At 37.7% G+C, this 20,190-nt stretch overlaps 1 protein-coding gene across 1 annotated transcript in view; it reads left to right on the top strand.

Annotated features, from left to right (window-relative positions):
* Positions 1 to 767: 767 nt before the first annotated feature.
* LOC134210779 (acetyl-coenzyme A synthetase) overlaps positions 768 to 20,190 on the top strand; it is a 55,770-nt gene continuing 36,347 nt past the window's right edge. The window contains exon 1 of the mRNA XM_062687037.1: positions 768 to 1,610. Within this exon, the coding sequence (XP_062543021.1) occupies positions 1,300 to 1,610 (311 nt within the window). The 5' untranslated portion in view covers positions 768 to 1,299. The remainder of the gene's footprint in view (positions 1,611 to 20,190) is intronic.

Below are 20,190 nucleotides of genomic sequence, written 5' to 3'. Positions count from 1 at the left end.
ATGTGTAATAGCGATAGAAAGACTAAATACCAAAATTGCATCAAAACAAGCAAAAATCGTTTTTTCCAGTTTTTCATGTATAATTAGAGTACAATCATGAAATGTATGTATTCTATGGCAATATTTTCCATATCTTGATCATATAGCCTATTGAAATTAATCACAATGAGGATATTTAGTCTTATTCAAGGGTGGGGCGTTTTGACCCTTTGGGCGTGCTACCCTCAGTTCCCCTAACTATTAAACATTATAGGAAACATACAAATAAATGAACTAAAAGATTAGTTGAAAAAAACTGAAAAATTGGCTTCACTTATCATACTGGTCAATCTTTTGTGTAAATAAAAAGAAAATCAGCAGTGCAAATAACAACGGCATTCAAAATAAATAGGTATATTTTTACATTAGGAAGAGCGAACCTCGCTGAAATTGTATCGAGTAGTATGGGCGGGCTGCTTCACTAACAAAGTTCCATTTGCTTTGTCTCATAATTTCCCAATGCGTCCTAAATGCGTTTCAGACCATTTTCCCGCATAAGCACATTTGATTTACTTTTCACCGAAGTCCTTTACTTCCCGCGAAGGAAATTGCACACATGGCTTTATAATAGAGCGCACTTCGTTGAGTAGAATCCTATATGCACTCTCATTCTATAGTCATATCGCACGATCGTAATTGAGGTGAGTGAGTGCACCTCGCGTGGTCAGAGCTAAAGCTAAAGAAAATCCCATACAGCTGGACGAGCACGGAAGCAATTCTGCTCAGTCGCTGTGAGTATTCCACTGCGGATGGATGTTCTGAATAGTGTCTCGTAAGGAGTAAATTTATTGCGGCTCGTTCGCTGTGTTTTGCTTTTGCTGTGATATCAACAAAGTCTGTGAGATTACCCACTTGTGGTATAGACAAATATTTCGAAGGAAGTGAGTGAGTACATGTGGTGTGTACAGAGATTATTGTTTGCATTTATTGACACCAGCTGTGAGTGCTTTGCGAACTCTCTCGGAGCAGAGCTAACGCGCGGGAAGTCCACATGCGCGAAACGTATTTTACTCGGGTAGTGTCTGAACAGCATTGAGAGTGTGAAGTACGATTCGGGGGGAGAACACGCGTTCGCGGAGCAAAGCATTATTCTCCAGACGGCCGTGAATCGATTAGGCTAGAAAATTCGTTCTTCCCTTCTAGCACTTTTCTTTCGAGGGACAGTAGTTGAGTGACAGTGCGAGTTTGAACGTAGTGATTGTGATCTTTGGGAAGGAAAGTGATAATTTGTCTGGTGGTGAACAACTGAAGTGTGACACAATGCCCTCGGAACCGAAGGTTTTCAACCCGCACCCTGATATCGCCTCAAAGGCGTACATCAACAGCTTAGAGCAGTATCAGGAGTTCTATCAGCAGTCCATCGACAATCCTGCACAATTCTGGAGTAATGTGGCTAAGCAGTTCCATTGGGAGACACCCTACGACCCAAAGAACTTCTTCTCGTACAACTTCGACATCTCTAAAGGTCCGATCTTTGTGAAGTGGATGGAAGGTGCTTCGACCAATATCTGCTACAATCTGCTGGACCGGAACGTAAAGAACGGATTGGGCGACACAGTGGCCTACTACTGGTGAGTCCTACTGGCTAGGATTATGTAAGCAATACGTGGGAAGGAAGTCGTCCTTGCACTTCCTGGGCCCTGGCAGGAAATGACGACGTAGTTAAAATCATTACATTGAAGCCTTGTTATTCGCGAGCACTGGTGGCATCGGGTCACACGAAATTAATTCGTCTTGCTTACGTCAGTCATTGATTTTTCCAGTTTTTCCATGGAGCAGTTTCGGTTCTCTGTTTTCCATCGCGGTGGTGTATGATGTTTGCCGTGCTGCTGTTTCTGCTCACTCTGTTTGGAGAGCAGTATCAATATGTATATATGGCAAGATGATATCGCACATACTTGAAATAGGAATCGAAACCAAATACCTTCTTTTATACTTTGGAGAACTGGAAACCATTTGATGGTGCGACTAGCCAAAGTCGTATCGGTCGGCCACTGGAGTGTGTTTGTTACTTTTGGGTTTTGAAATTAATGAATAATTGAACTGCGTACCTCGTCCGATTTAAAGGGTTGCATTCGATGTGAGGTCGGTGGTTACTAAACGCTACAAAGTAGCCAGTCGTCGCAAATTTCCTCAATGCTGCGTCGACAACGGAACTTGGGGAACTGTGTTACATTGTAGGTGTTACAGTTTTCTCAGTATTGATGATTAGGAATAAAAATATGTACAATTGAAGTTAGGTATTCTCATGAAGATAAAAGATCAGTTTGTTGCACAAGCTCCTGCGTAGTACAGGACCATATACGGTGACCTACTTTGCGAAATAGTTACCAAACTAGGTCAGTGTCAAGGAGGATTGAATGTGACTAAGTCAATAATGACAGCCTTGGAATGAACTCAGTGCAATGAAATTTTGCGATTAGTGTGGACTACTGGAATTATATTTTACGAATTTACTAATTGAAGAAACAAATTTAATGTTTTTAAACATGGCAGTTTTGATCCACAACGCAATCATCATAACACTGAATATTCAACGGATCGGTTCAACGTACGTCAAAGTGCGAAAAATATCATGCGAATGCAAATTAATAATGATACACTCCTCCCACAATTATGGATCACCCACAATTATGGATCACTTTTGTGTTTGACATTAAATTTCTAGCTTGATATCAATAATGTAACTCCGCATATATTTTTGTTACATAAAAACACTTATTTTCTAACATTTATTGCATTTATCATGTTTTTCAACCCAAAAACAATGGTAGTTATGCGCATTTGAAAACTTGCTGTTGAACATCTGTCAAAATATCAACATTTTTTGTGGCTTCATAAGAAGTGGTTGCTTCATTCATAAGCTTTAAAATCGTTAAATTTTTCATATCAAAGTGAAAAAATGGTTCGTACACCAAAATTAAGGTATGTTTTTCACAAATCACACAGAGTTTCCATCATTTTCGTTTTATTCTGTTAAAAATTAAAGAATATTAAAGTGATCCATAATTGTGACCGAAACGAGTAGATTCCCACAATTATGGATCACTTTCCATTGAAGTATTTTCCTGAATCTAGTGATTCTCACACACTGCCGAGTCGTTCTTGGGAATTCGTCGGTCTGCTAAAACCACCGAGATCTGATATAAACAAATCTATGGAAATCCGTCGAAATTGAAATTCAATAAGATTCAGTTAAAACCATCTATCATTATTTCTCTGGCCTTAGCATCTCATCATAGCGTATCTTCTTTAACTTGCAAGAAACATTAAAAACGGATGCAATACAATTCCGAAGCTTTATAAAAAGCAGCATTCGATGCTCGTAAAAACGGAAATAATCCGTAAGGCGTCAAACCTTCGCCAGGTTCCTTTCACAACACTGCAACGTCATCTTAAGTCACCCCCTAAGAATATCAACCCTGGGCCCTCAACAGTCTTGCGAGCAAATGAAGAAGTTCGCTTGGTGAAAGGGAATTTTCTTTCGGCAATCACCTGTGAAAAAATATTTGCTACAAGACTATGTCCGTTCTGAGTTCGGAAAATAACTTTTATCGATGGCTGATATCAAGACACGCTGGAATAGAATGTTATCCATGTTCAAACGGTTCTATGAGTTGAAGATGCCCGTTAAAAAAACTATGATTGATTTGGAGCTTCAATCCAAATGTAGGTGAAATAATTCAAGCCATCTAAACTATTCAAGCTGCTGTGGAACTACTCCATCCTTCCACACCCCTTCAAACGTGAATTAATGTATGGATGATCCACGATCATTCATCTTTTACTTTGTGTATTTTTTGCTTATAAAACAAGCTGTTTTTATGAACGAAGACATTTCTCACTCTAATTTAGGGATTGTCCATAAATATGTGGAGGCCATATGGTGATGAAAATGAGAATACACCCAGGTTTTTTTTACACGGTTTGGTTTTGGTCGTTTAAGACCTTCATCGTCAATGAAGCAATGAGTTAACCCCACCAAAAAATTCACAAAAAATCAAAGAAAATTCAGGGGGTATTTGAAAAACTGTAAAAATTCAGGTTAACCGAGAAATTAATGAATTCCAACCGCGTAAAAAAACACCTGGGTGTATCAGTATACTGAACCATAATATGTACCAAATTGATCCATAATTGTGACCGCTTCCAAAAGTGATCCATAATATGATTTTTGACCACGGTTCAAATATTTAGCTTTTGGCTATATTTTAATGAAATTTTATGCATGAAACACTGTGCCAATCAAAAATTGATTCATAAACGATTCCAGAACCGTTTTTACACTCAAAGTTCCAACCTCCTACATTTTTTAGTGAATTATGAAAATTGGTTTCAACACTAATTGATCCATAATAGTGGGGGAGGTACCATGGCTCCACACATCCGTACCAAAAAGATGTTTGACCAGAAATATTGGCGACACATTTAACGATAGCTAAAATACTACGCATAGAGCGAACTTGAATTAATTCTGTTGTGGAGACGGTCTCACCATGGGAATTTTATTGTCGGTATTCGATTTCCACGAGAGAACGAGATTCAGCAGGATTTCGGATCGGGAATAAATTCAACATGAATGAGCACATTTGGGATTACTTGGAGTGGAACAAGAACATGGCTGCTGCTTGTTTCGTAACAACTAATTCAGATGACATATAATCTTTATAATTCTGAAATTTACGGACAATCCGAATGCATTCAGCGCTTTTTAGGAATTGGGAATGTAATACTTAACCTTAGAATTATTATTAAGTGCAGCGATTTATTGACTTTAACACATATGGGAAATTGAATACCTATGGCGGCAAATTTATTATTTCACCTTCAAAATGGAACTTGTCAGATTAGATGCCACCAGCTAATAGACATAGACAGATTTGGCTACCCTGAAACATTTGGAGCAGGTTTGGATCCGTCAGGGTCCTTGGGGAAAGATTGATAAATATCGTTAAACGGCCGTGTGCGATATTTCAAATTACCTTATCGAGAATATTCAACACTATTCATTTGATTCGAAATGAACTTAATAACAAATCAATTTAAAAACTGCAAATCAGGGTGTAAGGGAGGAGTTTAAATTCAGTTTAAAGTTTAGGATTCAGTTTAAATTATGAACCCTTTGACCAAATTTCCACCAAATTTGGAACACATATTCTCTGTCTTAGGACTGTTTTAGACTATCACAGGAAAGTGAGAGAGAGCGTATTTATGAAGCGAACAGTTTTGTATAATTTTTCAACGCATGAGTCAAATTTCAAATACGTATTATCTATCCTAAGGGCCGTCCAGAAACCACGTGGTTATACAGGGGGACAGGGGATTGGAAAGTGACCACAATGAACCACATGTGGCGAGGGGGGGGGGGAGACAGTTGAACCATGTGATTTTTTTTTTAATTTAATATTTGATAACAAAAGAAGTTTACGACAAATAATATTTAGATGATGCTTAAAAACACACATCATTCAATGAAATGCAAAAAAAAAATCAAAATTTACAAGAAAATATTGATACTAGGTGTAGAGATGTTAGCCGATCCGTAAACTACCGGCTGCGGTCATAATTTATCTCGTAATTAATTACGTTGACATACCGGAAGCAAATTTAACGGGCAGTGGAATGGATCGGCGTAGTGATTTTTTGTCTTTGCACCTTTATGAGAAAATATTCTAAGATTTGCGAAAAGAAGATCCCCGAAATTCGGGATTCTACGTGGTTTTGCCTTTCTCGTATACTAAGTATACGTAAAGGCTATATGATCGCTCCAAAAACAAACTTTTTATAGAAGGCTCGGAGACCCATAGTGTTATATACCGATCGACTCAGCTCGACGAATTGAGGTGATGTCTGTGTGTATGTGTGTGTGTGTGTGTGTGTGTGTGTGTGTGTGTGTGTGTGTGTGTGTGTGTGTGTGTGTGTGTGTGTGTGTGTGTGTGTGTGTGTGTGTGTGTGTCTGTGCGCACCCACCCCAAAAAAATGTCACTCATTTTTCAAGTACTTATCCTTAACCGATTTACTCGCGACAAGTTGCATTCGACGCAGGATACTCTACCATTGTTTCCTATTGAAAATTGGTCAGATCGGACTATGGGCTCGAAAGTTATGGCCAAAATACCACTTTTTTATAGAAAAAAGTTGTAAAAAAATGTCACTCATTTTTCAGGCACTTATCCTTAACCGATTCACTCGCAACAAGTTGCATTCGACGCAGGATATTCTTCCATTGTTTCCTATTGAAAAATTGGCCAGATCGGACTATGGGCTCAAGAGTAATGGCCAAAATGCTATTTTTATAATTCACGAGAAAGGCACCATCACCGCTAGGTGGATTAATCAGGGTTTTTTAATTTTTATACGGGAAACCGTTTGGTATTTCAACGAAAAACAAACGGATTTTTGAAGGATTTTTTTAATTTCTACAGGGAATTCATTGTATTGTACATAAGAAATTCCTCGAAAATTCAATGAAAAACTATTAAAAAGAAGAAGGGTCGTTTGACCGAAAATTATTTGGCTAAAGCCATTAGATCGAATAATACGTTAAGTCAAAAATCATCCAGCCGAATTGTATTTGATCGAAATGAACGTTTGGGCAGAACGGTTATACAACGAAAAACAGTTTTGCCAAAGCAACATACGGCCGAATTGGCAATTTGGCCAAAAAGCACTCTTCTCTAATACGTCATTTGGATGATATGGTCGTTTAGCTGAATATGTTATAAGGCCGAAAAAGTCGTTACGCCGAAATGGATGTATGACAGAAAGCGTCATTTGGTCGAAAATGTTGATTACTGAACGGTAATATGGTCAAAAATATCCACCCGTTTAGCCAAATAACATTTTTGACCAAAACGACCATTACGGTCAAATAACTTTTTGGCCAAACTACTTTTTCGGCCGAATGGCCAGTCGGCTGAATGACATTTTCGGCCGTATTTCTATTTCAGCTAAATAAAATAGTCGGCCGGATGGGTTTTGGCTTAATAGTTTGTTCGGCCTAATTACATAATCGGCCAAACACCTTTCGGCCTTGTGTCTATCGGCCAAATGGCCCTACCTGTCGTTTGGCCGAAAATCATTCGACGAAAAGCCATTTGTTCGAATAACTAGTTAGACCAAAAGTCTTCTAGCCAAATTCCATTAGGCCGAATTAAACGTTTGTCCAGGACGGTATCAGGTCGAAAATGGTTTGACCGAAAATGACATTTGGGGGAAAGCGACAAACAGCCGAAAGCCTCATTCGGCCGGATTGGTAATTTGACCGAAAAAGTTTTTTGCTCTAACAGTTTTTTTTGGCTAAAAATGTCATTCGGTCGAAAAATTCTTTTAACCGATTAGATCATTTGGCCGAAAATTTAATTTGGTAGAAATGGTCGTTTGGCAGAAAAAGTCCTTTGGCTGAAAATGCCCTTTCAGCAAAACAAATATTTCAGTCACGGTCAATTTTTTTTTCTGCCAAAGGAACTGTTCTACCAAATGACATTTTCGGCAAAGTAATTTTAGATTAGATGGGCTTCAGCCAAATGTGGTATATTAGGCCAAACAACTTTTGGACTTACCAACAAAGAAATTCAAGCACTATCTGGATAAGAGCAAATGTCGCAAGAGAGGATTCTCTTCACCGACTTCCCCTCTTTTGAATTAAAGTGTAAAGCAGGGGGTTTCTTTGTAGTTTATCACCTCAGAAAACAAGAAAATGAGAACCTGCATTCTGAGGTTATAAACCGCAAATAAATCTTCTCCCAACAAACATTGGAAGCTGATATAGCACTTATTCAACCAAATGTAGTCTTCTTCAGCCAAAAAACTAGCTTATTCAACATAAATTGTTTGATGGGCTGCTTATTGTTACTTTTATTTAAAAGAGGGGAAGTCGACTAAGAGAATTCTCTCTTGCGACATTCGTTCTTTTACCAGATAGAGAATGAGTTTTAGCTATACAGTCGACGCTCTACATCTCGATGTTCTTTTTTTAGTATCTTTATTAATGAGACTTTCAGCCCTAGGCTGGCTCGTCTCCGTCGATGTTCTATATATCGATATCTCTCCCTATGTCGATGGTTTTCTCGGTTCCTTCAATCTACATACATTCGGGACTTCTACATCTCGATAACCTTCCCATCACGATGTTTTCTAGTCATATTTTGTTCAGGTTCCTCTCTTTCTATGTCGATGTGTTCGAATTTCTAGACTACTAGACCATCTTCGAACAGTAACAGCACGTAACAGTCACATAAGCGCTTTATTCTCCTCCAATGTTTGTTGGGCATTGTTGCATTCTACAAAATGGGTTTCTGCCAAACGACTCTTCAAAAAATCTATTTCAACGATAATTTTTTGGATTTCAACGGGAAATCCTTCGAAATTTACGATCGAAGTTTTTCTTATTTTTCACGGTGGGATTTTTGATATTTCAACGGAAAATTGTATGAAATTTTTAAGGATATCATTGCTATTTCCACGAAAAATTATCTGGAATTCTAACTCTTCAATTCCTAAGAAAAGTTCTCTTGAACCTTCAGTGGAAACTTAGTGGGGCATAGAAATCCATACAAGCACCTCAGTATGTGAAAAAGGCTTTAGAAAATAGACAACGAAAGCAAATACAACGTTTATCGTTAATACAGTAGCACGAAGGCCTCTACTTTTAAAGTGTTGCGCATTTACACATTAGAACTACGGAAAATGTGATAAAATAATGAATCAAATCAACACCTTGGACGGATTTCGAATCAAAGGATCAAAATCCGTACAGCTATTTTTTAACTATGAACTTTAAATTGAAGCTGAACTGATTGACTAAACTACCACTGTAAATAGTTAAATGCGTACCTTGGGAAGCGATGCCTTTGATTTGTATTCCACTAAGCTTACTTTATTGATAGCAAATTGCAATTAAAAGACACTTACTTTTGATGCAATCATGTTCTTAAAAATGGGATGGAACTCCGTGTTTGGTGTGTGGCGATTTGTTTTCGATTTATGTTGATTTCAAAGCCTACTTCCCATCTCAATGGCCTAAAAGCTGAACAGAACAAGATAAATTACTTGTCATAAGACGAGTTTGTACAATCCCATTGAATTCCACCACTTAATTGTATCTTGACAGATACGTATTTCGACCTCAACAGTAAGGCCGTCTTCAGTGTCTTATACAATTAAGTGGTGGAATTCAATGGGATTGTACAAACTCGTCTTATGACAAGTGAAGACATTCCACTTAAAAGCTCAAAATAATTTTCTTAATAAGATAAATTATTTGTAACTAAGTACTGTAAATCCCCGGAAGATTTTTCTTGGTAATTTCCAACTTCCAAAGAAATTTTCAATTCCCACGGAAAATCTTTTGTTTATAATTTTCAAATTCTACTGGATTCACCAGGTAAATGATTCAATCTTCAGAAAAAATTCAAGGAAGAATCTTCTAAATATTTCTTTGCACTTACTAGAAATAAATTCATGAATTTTCTCGCAAAGTTGTTTTCGATGTATCCAAAAGGGCCTCCTTAGCCACCTCCTCGAAACACTTCCACGAATTCATTTGAGTTTTTCCAGGAAATAGTTTAAAAATGAATTCTTTGAACTTTGGTCCACTGGAAATCCTTTTGAATTTCCAAGGGAAACTCGTTTGAATTAACTTGAGACAATATTTGGATTTCCACAAGCATTGCTTTTGAATTTTTATGAAACATTCTTTCAAAGTTTGACCAGAATCTCTACAATAACTTTTCTCTTTAACTCTACAATAAATTTTGGCAAGATTCCTTAAAATTAAGACTGTTAGACGAAGATAATTTCTCAAAGCAAAGCTCTACAAGTGTCCTCAACAAGGATATTATTAGACTTATTTATTAGATTATTATTTATTTAATTCCATCCAATCTAAAAATTATTAAAAATTAATTTAAATCTAAGTTTTAAAGCTAATTGTGGGCCCTCCTTAGCCGTGCGGTAAGACGCGCGGCTACAAAGCAAGACAATGCTGAGGGTGGCTGGGTCGATTCCCGGTGCCGGTCTAGGCAATTTTCGGATTGAAAATTGTCTCGACTTCCGTGGGCATAGAAGTATCATCGTGCTAGACTCATGATATACAAATGCAAAAATGGTAACTTGGCTTAGAAACCTCGCAGTTAATAACTGTGGAAGTGCTTAATGAACACTAAACTGCGAGGCGGCTCTGTCCCAGTGTGGTGATGTAATGCCAGTAAGAAGAAGAAGAAAGCTAATTACTGCTAGCGTATCAGTTTACACCTCGGGGGGGTTTCGAACGCAAAGGTGTGTAAGTGACAAAAAGTTAGTTTTGAGAAAAATGAGTTTTTCGATATTTTTTCGTTTCATACTAATTGTACGCATGTTCAAAAAATTACTAATTTTCAGTGAACTTGTGAGCATGTTTTGTTGTCGTCAACTCAACTTAGACCAAATTGTCGCTAACACTTTTCTGTCTCTGACCCCTTCAATTCAAATATAAATTTATTAATAAACTTTTGAAGATTGTATATTTTCTTATTCCTAAACTTTGTATTGTACATAATATGCATGGCAATCAGTATATCGATGCCTATTGATTTGATTCCTACCCATCACAACCAGCACAATGTATGAAGGGTTGAGGGTCAAAAGATCATAAGGACAAATCGGCGAGAGAATAGAATCTGAAGGTACGGGAGCCTTCGTATTAGAGGCATGAAGACTTTTTCCAAAAAAGCTCAGTACCTTCGTTACAAGAGGCTTGGAAGCCTTTTTCAAAGCAGCTCGTAATCTTCCTTTAACAGGCTCAGAAGTGTTCTTTCAAGAGGCTTGCAAGCCTCGTTTAAAAAGGTTCTGAAGTCTCCGTTGAAGAGGCTCGGAATCCCCTTCAACAGGGTCGGAAGCCTCCTTTCTAGAGGCTCGGAAGCCTTCTTTCAACAGGCTCGGAAGCTTTCTTTAAAGAGGCTTGGAAGCCTTCAGACAACTTTTTTCATGGTCTTTATTCCGTTTTTCATCATTATCTTTCATCACACGAGCTACAGCCATCGGGGGTGACAATGGGTCTGGGCGGTGAGAATGGATCATCGTTCTCACCGGCCGTCTGGAGGTCGTAGAGCAAAATCGTTCAAAAAGATCTCTTATATTTTAGTCTTCTTGCCCTCAAATACTTTCAATCTATTCTACAAGCATTCTAGGTAGTTGAAACAGTGACACAATTGTCGTGGCCGAGCGAATATCCTTAGGACATCCGTCGAATATCTGAATTATCATGTGCTGTGTACTTACAACTATGCTCTGACAGAACGAGTAGCTCTAGTGATACATAGAAGATGTACCCAATATTCGAATTAGTATCGTCTCGTTCTTTGTTTTGTTCTGTCAATCGAGTTCATATTCGTGTACTAATGGGCGCCTACTATTCGAACGCCGATTGCTTCGATTTAGAAATTCAAATCTCATTCAAATAATTCATGCTTTCATTTCGTATTTCCGATTATTATTTTAACACAATCCGCTACTACTACAATCCCGCTCACCTCTACTCTTTTCTATAATTCTATTTGGTTAAAAAAATCGCAAAACAACACTTTGTTGAATTTTCAATTCTCTGTCATGTTAGTTTTCTAGTCCCAAGAATATCGATCAAACAACAAAATCAGAAAATCTTCAACCATCGTTCTTTTTCATTGATTTTCATATTATTTTTGTGGCTCTACGTCTATCTCAGGAAAAGGCCAACTGTTTCCTTTCTTTCTTTCTTTTTTTTGTCCTTGTACTCTGTCCATCACTACCAAAGTTTAAAACTCTGTTTTCTCTTTTTCAGATCATCTTGTACTCTTGCTCCTCCGTCTATTTCCACCGGAGAGCATTTTTTTCAATCTTTTTCTTCGCATTTTTCTGTTTTTTTTTCTCCTTTTCTTTTCGTACCATCTTGTACCTTTGCTTCTCCGTCTATTTCCACCGGAGAGCATTTCTTATCTCTTCTTTTTCTCCTACTTTCTCTCTTTTACACAAAAAAATACCCCGAATCATGGCCAGCTACCAACCGCGCCATGTCGTGGCCGAGCGAATATCCTTAGGACATCCGTCGAATATCTGAATTATCATGTGCTGTGTACTTACAACTATGCTCTGACAGAACGAGTAGCTCTAGTGATACATAGAAGATGTACCCAATATTCGAATTAGTATCGTCTCGTTCTTTGTTTTGTTCTGTCAATCGAGTTCATATTCGTGTACTAATGGGCGCCTACTATTCGAACGCCGATTGCTTCGATTTAGAAATTCAAATCTCATTCAAATAATTCATGCTTTCATTTCGTATTTCCGATTATTATTTTAACACAATCCGCTACTACTACAACAATGTCACCCCCGACGACGCTATTTAATATTAAATCTTCGGAGATACAGAAGCAACCTGTGGTATAACGTAGAGAATTTTAGATAATTTAATAAAATCTGAAAATAGGCGGATATGAATAGTTAAGTTTTCTAAATTCAGAATTGATCTCAAAACGCCTAAATTTTGAATTTCCCGACGTTTCGGCAGGCTGTATTCTGCCTTTTTCGAGGGAAAATTACCGGTTAACCGTTTTTCATTTTATATAATATGTCTGTTTCATGATTTTTGGGCTTTCCGTCGTTGAATAATAACATTCAGAATTGAATTATATGGAATTTTGAATGTATGCATGTGTGTGTGTCTTCTTCTTCTTATTGGCATTGCATCCCCACACTGGAACAGAGCCACCTCGTAGCTTAGTGTTCATTGAGCACTTCCACAGTTATTAACTGCGAGATTTCTAAGCCAGGTTACCATTTTTGCATTCGTATATCATGAGGCTAGCACGATGATACTTCTATGCCCACGGAAGTCGAGACAATTTTCAATCCAAAAATTTTCTAGACCGGCACCGGGAATCGAAACCAGCATGGTCTTGCTTTGTAGCCGCGCGTCTTAAGGAGGGCATGTGTGTGTGTATACAAAAAATGTGAGACACACTTTTGTGTACAAAGAATTATCCGATTTGCATTCGATGCGGAATGCTTCCTAATTTTTCGCTTTTGAAAATTGGCCCAATCGGCCATTGCGTTCCGGAGTTATTAAAAAAACATTGTTTTTTCCCCATTTTTTTCCCCAGTAGCACAAAGGCCTCTTCCTTTAAAGTGCTGTACATTTACACATTAGAAACAACGAAAAATCTGATAAAATAATGAATTAAATCAACACCTCCTGAACCGAAATCCGTCCACCGTTTCGAATCAAAGGATCAAAATCCGCAATTTTTTAACTAGAAATCTAAATTGCAGCAGACTGATTGACTAAACTACCACTGTAAATAGTTAAATGCGTACCTTGAGAAGCGATGCCTTTGTTTTATATTCCGCTTAGCTTACTTTATTAATCGCAATTTGCAATTACAAAAATTTGACGAAAAAACCCAAAAGAAATACAAATTCGTTCTCAGGCCTCTATTTTTTGTAGATATGACAGTTGATGAAGGGTAGGCTCGAAAAATAATTCATTATTGCGTAGATACCTTAAAAAGGGGATTAAGTCTCCCCAAATTTTAAGATCGTTTGCGCTGTCAAAGTCCACAGCAATAATCGGTCATGAATATCCACAGCAGGACGGACAGTCTGCATATTTTGGAGGGGAAATATTTAAAAAGAATAGAGAGCATAAGATATAAATTTTTAATTATAAATTTCTCAGAGAGTATGTGTAGAAACCAAAATGAGAAAAGGGAATCAAATCCCTCCAGTCTCCCCTAATCGATACTGACATGATTTGGGTTTCCTACTCTTAAATATACTTAAACATTCAGCCAATTTTTCAATACAATGGTTTTTCGAAACCATTCGGGATCTGAAACAGTTGTGCAGAAGCACAGCCCGATTGGTTGCTTCCTCGCTTTCCGCATCGCGTTTGAAGTTATTATGGAAATGCTCCACGTTGGGCACAGGAGGATGGTGCAACCATGCTGAGACGTGGGAGTCAAATTGACATATAAATAACATCATGTCAAATTACACGTGATATTTTGCCTTAGATTTTATAATAAAAATTGCATTCATAATGCAAAACTGATTCAATAATAGGCTAGATGTACCAGTTGTGGCTATAGCACCAGTTGTCGCACTAGTGCTTTATATGTCAAATGGCCGATCAAATCACCGCAAACCAAGTTCATATCGATAAAGCATATTCATATGATACGAGAACACCTTTGATCTCTTCCAAAACAAGCAAAGAATAATTGTAAAAAATGATTTTGCTTAATTTTTAACATCCTTTGCACCAGTTGTCGCACTAGTGGTCCCTATTTGGCCAGTCCCATAAGAAAACAATGGGATTTGCCAAATAAGGAACCAAAATTAATAATAGTGCCACAACTGGTGCATGTGTTCCTATTATGGATTAATTAATTTTGAGGCTAATAATAAATTTTATTGTGGTTTTCACAGCTGTTCTAAGGAGCAGAAAGCAAAACCTTTTCCTTGATGTATAAAGTTCACCCACATGCCTTTTACTTATTTTTTTTTTTAATAGTTGTTCTTAAGTATGGCGACAATTGGTACACCCACCCTACATTCGTTCATTTCGTAAAATTTTGAATCAAATGGATCTAGATTTCGTATCGTTTGAAGACTCGGAAAAAACTACATTTCGTTTCGCCAACCACATTTTTAATTTGGTTTCGTTTCGCCAGGAAAAAGTATGTATCGCATACCCTTAATATATAATATGCTTAAGGACATGATCGATCAATCTAACAAACATGTCGCTTCCCAATCAGAATTATGAAAGAGTCAATTTCATTATATACAATCAGTTTTTCAAATTTTTTGAAAAATAAATAATAATAAATAAAATATAATCAATTAACCAAAAACAGAAAACAAAGTATTTCGCTAAACCTACCATTAAATTTGGCACGTGAACCCAAAATACAATGATTGTGCTGCCCATACTACCAATGTATAGCCATTGTTGTTTTTGTATCGTCTTCAATAATAATTACCCCCACAGCCCATTAGCAAATGCTCGCTGACCCGGCTACAATCGGCAAAGTCAACAATTTATTGCCCGATCTATTGCTCGCCACGCGCACACTATGGAAGAAGTTTCTTTTTTTCGCATTTGCCACAAATTGCCCCATCCACCTGTGCCCAACGTGATTACCTTTAACGACGTTAGCAATCTGCCTGCCGGTGATCGAACGCGAGCTGGGTATCATCACTTTACAAGAATGCTTTTCATCCACCGGGAAGTCACTGTAGAGGGGGCGATGTTTTGTGCCAATATTGTCTAGTGCCGCGAGTGACGTGCATGGGATAGATTTTTTCCAATCATGCTTACAAACAGGTTCTCTAAGATGGGCATTTGTGGAATCGTTGCGTCAATGGCCGATCACTATTTGAAGGTCATATTGATAGTGATATCCGTTTCGTCAGGTGTCAAAAACAAATAAGATCAACTTGGCGGTTTCTCAGAATGGCGAAAAATAATAAATCAATCATTTTCCAGTCCAGTTAACCCATGCTGCACGAATCGGAATAAGTAGGTAGTTCACCTGCGAACGAACAGTTGTGCTGCTTGAGTTGCATGTTTCCTGACCTTGCCAGACTGAGCCGTCGTCATTATACTTCCTTCCTATCTAGCACTGATACCTTTATATTGTTTCATCGTATCCGTTTTCCAGTCAATCCAATCATTAAAACAATCGATAAGCGCAAATCTGATAGGTTTTAGCTGCAGGGAACGGCTTGCTCGAGTTACCTTCTGTTGTTCATGTTTTGCATTAAATCAGTTTAATTGACAATAAGAACACATTTGCAGTTGATCTAGCACGACGCGAATCGAGCGCAATATATCAACCCTTAACGTGACGGCTATGGCCATTGCACTATGAGTTGAATGTGAACTAAAAATGGGAAAAAAGTGCTGCCACGCAAATGGTGCGTGTTATCATTTTACAATTTATAAAATAGTAAATTATTTGGTGATTGATACGCATTATGGTTATCAACAGAATCCAATTTACAAACTTTTTACCATCCCTTGATAAGACGACATGATATCAACAAATGGTTTGATTGCACCTTACATCATCATAAAATCCACATTTTTGATCCAAAATACGTATCTGCAAAATTTAAAAAATGATGGAATTTAAAGGAACTAACTTTGATTTAGGGCGAATTCATCATGCATTATTTTTAATAACAGGAACTAGGACGAGCTTTGAAGGAACTGATTGCACTAGAAGTATTATTTTATGATATTCATATTTTTTGGGGAAGGATTGTATAAATCTATTAAACAATTTTGTTACGTTGCGATAACAGCTGAATTGGCGTTAGAAAATACTTCTGGCTCACTTTTCAGAAACAAAATCATCTTTTTCATTGTTTTATTTTTTCAGTCGAATCTTATTTTTGGGGTGATAAAACGGGAAATGACAAAATAGGAAAAAAACATATTTTCAATTTTTGAATTAATTTCAGAAATATGAATCAGTTTATGGCTAGGAAAGACGAAATACGTTATTGGAACCCGCAATTTCTTATCGAAAAGACTTACAACATTATTAGTACTCAGAATGATTCATAATAAACCACAGGCGGTGGCAGTTATTTCATTAAAATTATTGTTGTTTGAGGTATTATTCATAAAAATTCATAATGATGATAAGACATCTAATTTATATGCTGTAATTATTATTATTTTTCGAAGTGTTTTCTGAACAGAATGAAACATCTTTAGAATTTGAAAATTCCTTGAGAATTCCTATAGTTAGAATCCCACAAAAAAGAAGTTTTATAAACCAAAGGGCTTTCCAAATTTATTGAAATTCTATGTTTTCTGTTTAAATCCAACAATGTTTATCGATATCCAAGATTTAAATATCCGCTCAGCTCAGTGAAAATAAAAAAAATACTTAGTCTCGGTGGCATAAGTAATAAGCTTGCACTTACAAGCGCCAAGAATATGTTTAATCACGTTTACGAGCTTCATTTGTTGTGGAACAATTAGATTCAGTCATTCTGACTAATGAGCTCTTAACGACTAACTTTGTTGCATCGGATAATTTGTTTTGCACAACTTTTGTGATTCTATAAAAAAAACCAACGTCAAACAATTCATCCATGTCTGCTCATATTTTGCCGCTCTATCTTCCATTTCTCCTATTTACATTTGGCCAATCAATCGTTCAGTGACGTCTCGAATCTTATCATTCTTTCGTAATCGCAAACCATTAGCGCAAATCACGTGTTACATTCCGGCATCAGATCACCACAAGTACCGTAACGCCGCACCCTTCACCTTGTTGGCCGACGGCTCCAATGCAGCCTAATCGTGATTGCCTTCCTTGCGAATCGTCTCGTTAATCTGCTAATCAATTTGTATGCAAACAACTCTTCCTGACTTTACGGTACACGAGCGTGGTGCAACCGGAACGCCTATCATCAGTATCATCACCGTAACTAGACCTACGTCACACTTGGGCTTGGGCCGCAACGGTAGCGGCGACGCAGGTTACCTTTCGGAAGCAGTTGGTGTACTCAAATTGCACATGTGTTCGTTTTTTAGCAGTTTCAATTTATTCAAGAATGTAAAAGGTTAAACAACCCAATCCAGCCGACAGTTGTCGTCGCTGGCGTCAATGGGCAATCAATGACTGTTTTTTCTTCACTTCAAGTTCTACTATGCAGTCGTGACTTACTTTTGCGCTGGTGCCTCAACTAGATTTAGAAATGCTAAGCATATAAACAAAGTGTAATGTGGACTTGTTTAGAATGAATTCTAAGCTCAGCTCATGGTAAGAGAAAGAACAAACTCTATAACTGTTTCGGATTCTGGGCAATCCATGAAGTTCAAAGCATCTACATTCAGAATTTCCAACTTCCTTGACGTGCAAGAAACAATACCTAGCATCATCTCGCAGTTGCTGTTGGGTTACTAAATACCTACGCGCACGAATCTTAAGCGTCGCAACCGCTCAAGCGCTGTGAAAATTTCAAATTTTATTAATTGTTGGGGAAACCCCACATTAGGATTCTAGGAAAGTTAAATTACATATCGCATATCTGATGAGGAACACCTAGACTGAGATCATCACTCAATATGCTTCTCTGGCGATTGAATTAATCATACCGATCTTGAAGAATTCTTATTCTTCTTATTGGCATTACATCCCCCACTGTGCCATTACCACCTCGCAGCTCTGTGTCAACTAGTTTTTCACGAGGTTTCTAGGTACGTGCTTCTATTGCAATCACCGTGCTTTCTTCCATCGTCTGTCGTTGATTGTAAGACCTGCCGCTTCGAAGCGATCAAGGTCTTCAAGGCTATTCTGCACATCAAAGCACCGATAAGACAATAAACAACACGTGTTGTCTATTGGAAATCATGTTACTTTCATTAGTTTTCGAGCCCTAGCCTGTAACTGATAAGAACGAGGATCGTAGTGTGCCGCGCGCGAATGAAGACGTTCGAAATTTTCTGCGTCCGTGTTTTTTTTCTCCGCTCATCCGTGGTTTCGGAACATTCGGCTGTCTCAGAATCCTACATTTTTCATTTATTTGTGTTTTGCAAATATTTTGTCGTTTCTGATTGCGATTATTCCGGTAAACCATATAGTGTTCAAATGTCGTGCGTTTTGACGATGATTAGAAGAAATGTATGTGCTGCTACTCTGCCGTAATCTGGAAAAGTGACGTAACAGCCATTTTACAACATGCATGTTTTTCATTTTTCTGTTAAAGAACTCGATGAGTAGTACTCGTTAACACCATTTTTAGAAAATGGCGTATACTTCACTTTTTCAGATTACGGCAGTACTGTGCAGCATATACTACTATAAGTTTCCTGGATCTTGGTGATGGGACCATAAAATGACTGATTTTGGAAAGGAATCAAATTTGGTGAGAACAGCCCAATACCGTGCGGGACCGAAATCCGTATAGCACCGAAATCCGTCCACCTCATGAGATATTACTAAACTAAAGGGTAGGGTGGCTCAAATTAGTATGGGAAAAACTTTTTCCAATTTTTTTGATGGGCCTCTCGCGGTTTTCAGCATAACATTCTGTATTTAATTCTACAAGAACTGAATTAGTATCATTGTTCTTGATCGTAAATTGTGCCGTCCAACTGCAAATCACTGTTTTTGGATGTTTCTGCATACATTTTTTCATATAAACTTCCAAAGAGTTTAGCACCGCCCAAACGTTGACCGATTTGGCTGAAATTTTGTCCAGAGTATCAGAGCATCAAATAGAGCCGAATAAAAAGGCGGCCCATCAAAAAATTTGAAAAGGCGTTTTTGAGCCACCCTACTAAATGGATTTAAAGGTAATTAATGTAGAAATAATTTATCTTATCCTGTTCAGATACTTGGCAGTAAGCTTTTAGGAAATAGAAATGGAAAAAGGCTTTGAAATTAAAACAACAAAAATCAAAAACAAATCGTCACCCACCAAACGCGGAGTTTTTGCCGCCATTTTATTCTTGGGTAGAGCATAATTGCACCAAAAGTAACTGTGTTTTAATTGCTAATTGCGAATCATTACATAAGATAAGCGGAATACAAATCGAAGGGATCGCTTCTCAAGGTGCGTATCCAACTATTTACAGTGGTAGTTTAGTCAATCAGAGGCCCTCCTTAGCCGTGCGGTAAGACGCGCGGCTACAAAGCAAGACCATGCTGAAGGTGGCTGGGTTCGATTCCCGCTGCCGGTCTAGGCAATTTTCGGATTGGAAATTGTCTCGACTTCCCTAGGCATAAAAGTATCACCTTCGCGAATATGATTAGGCATGCTATTAGTCATGAAACTTAGACACTACATGCTTCATATATCATTTTTTCTGTTCAACATTTCTTTATGATTTTCAAACGTAGTGTAAGTAGTATTTTAAGTATGACATACTCGTTTCTGTACTACAACTGTAACTTAATGAGAGAAAAAGAGAGATAATCATTGAAACGTTGAGAAGCCCTCAACGCTGGGAGTTCCAGAATTAGTACTACCCAGTACTACCCGTTTGAAAATCCGTCAGAATGGCTAACTAATATCGTGTTTTTTTGGGAAAACTATCTTCTGCTTCAGGTGGTATTCACTGTTGTTATAAATCAGAGTTTGCTACATGTCTTTGTTAAGCATATC

Source organism: Armigeres subalbatus, chromosome 2 (assembly GCF_024139115.2).
Source record: "Armigeres subalbatus isolate Guangzhou_Male chromosome 2, GZ_Asu_2, whole genome shotgun sequence".
NCBI lineage: Eukaryota > Metazoa > Arthropoda > Insecta > Diptera > Culicidae > Armigeres > Armigeres subalbatus.
This window is presented reverse-complemented; position numbering and strand designations above follow the sequence as displayed.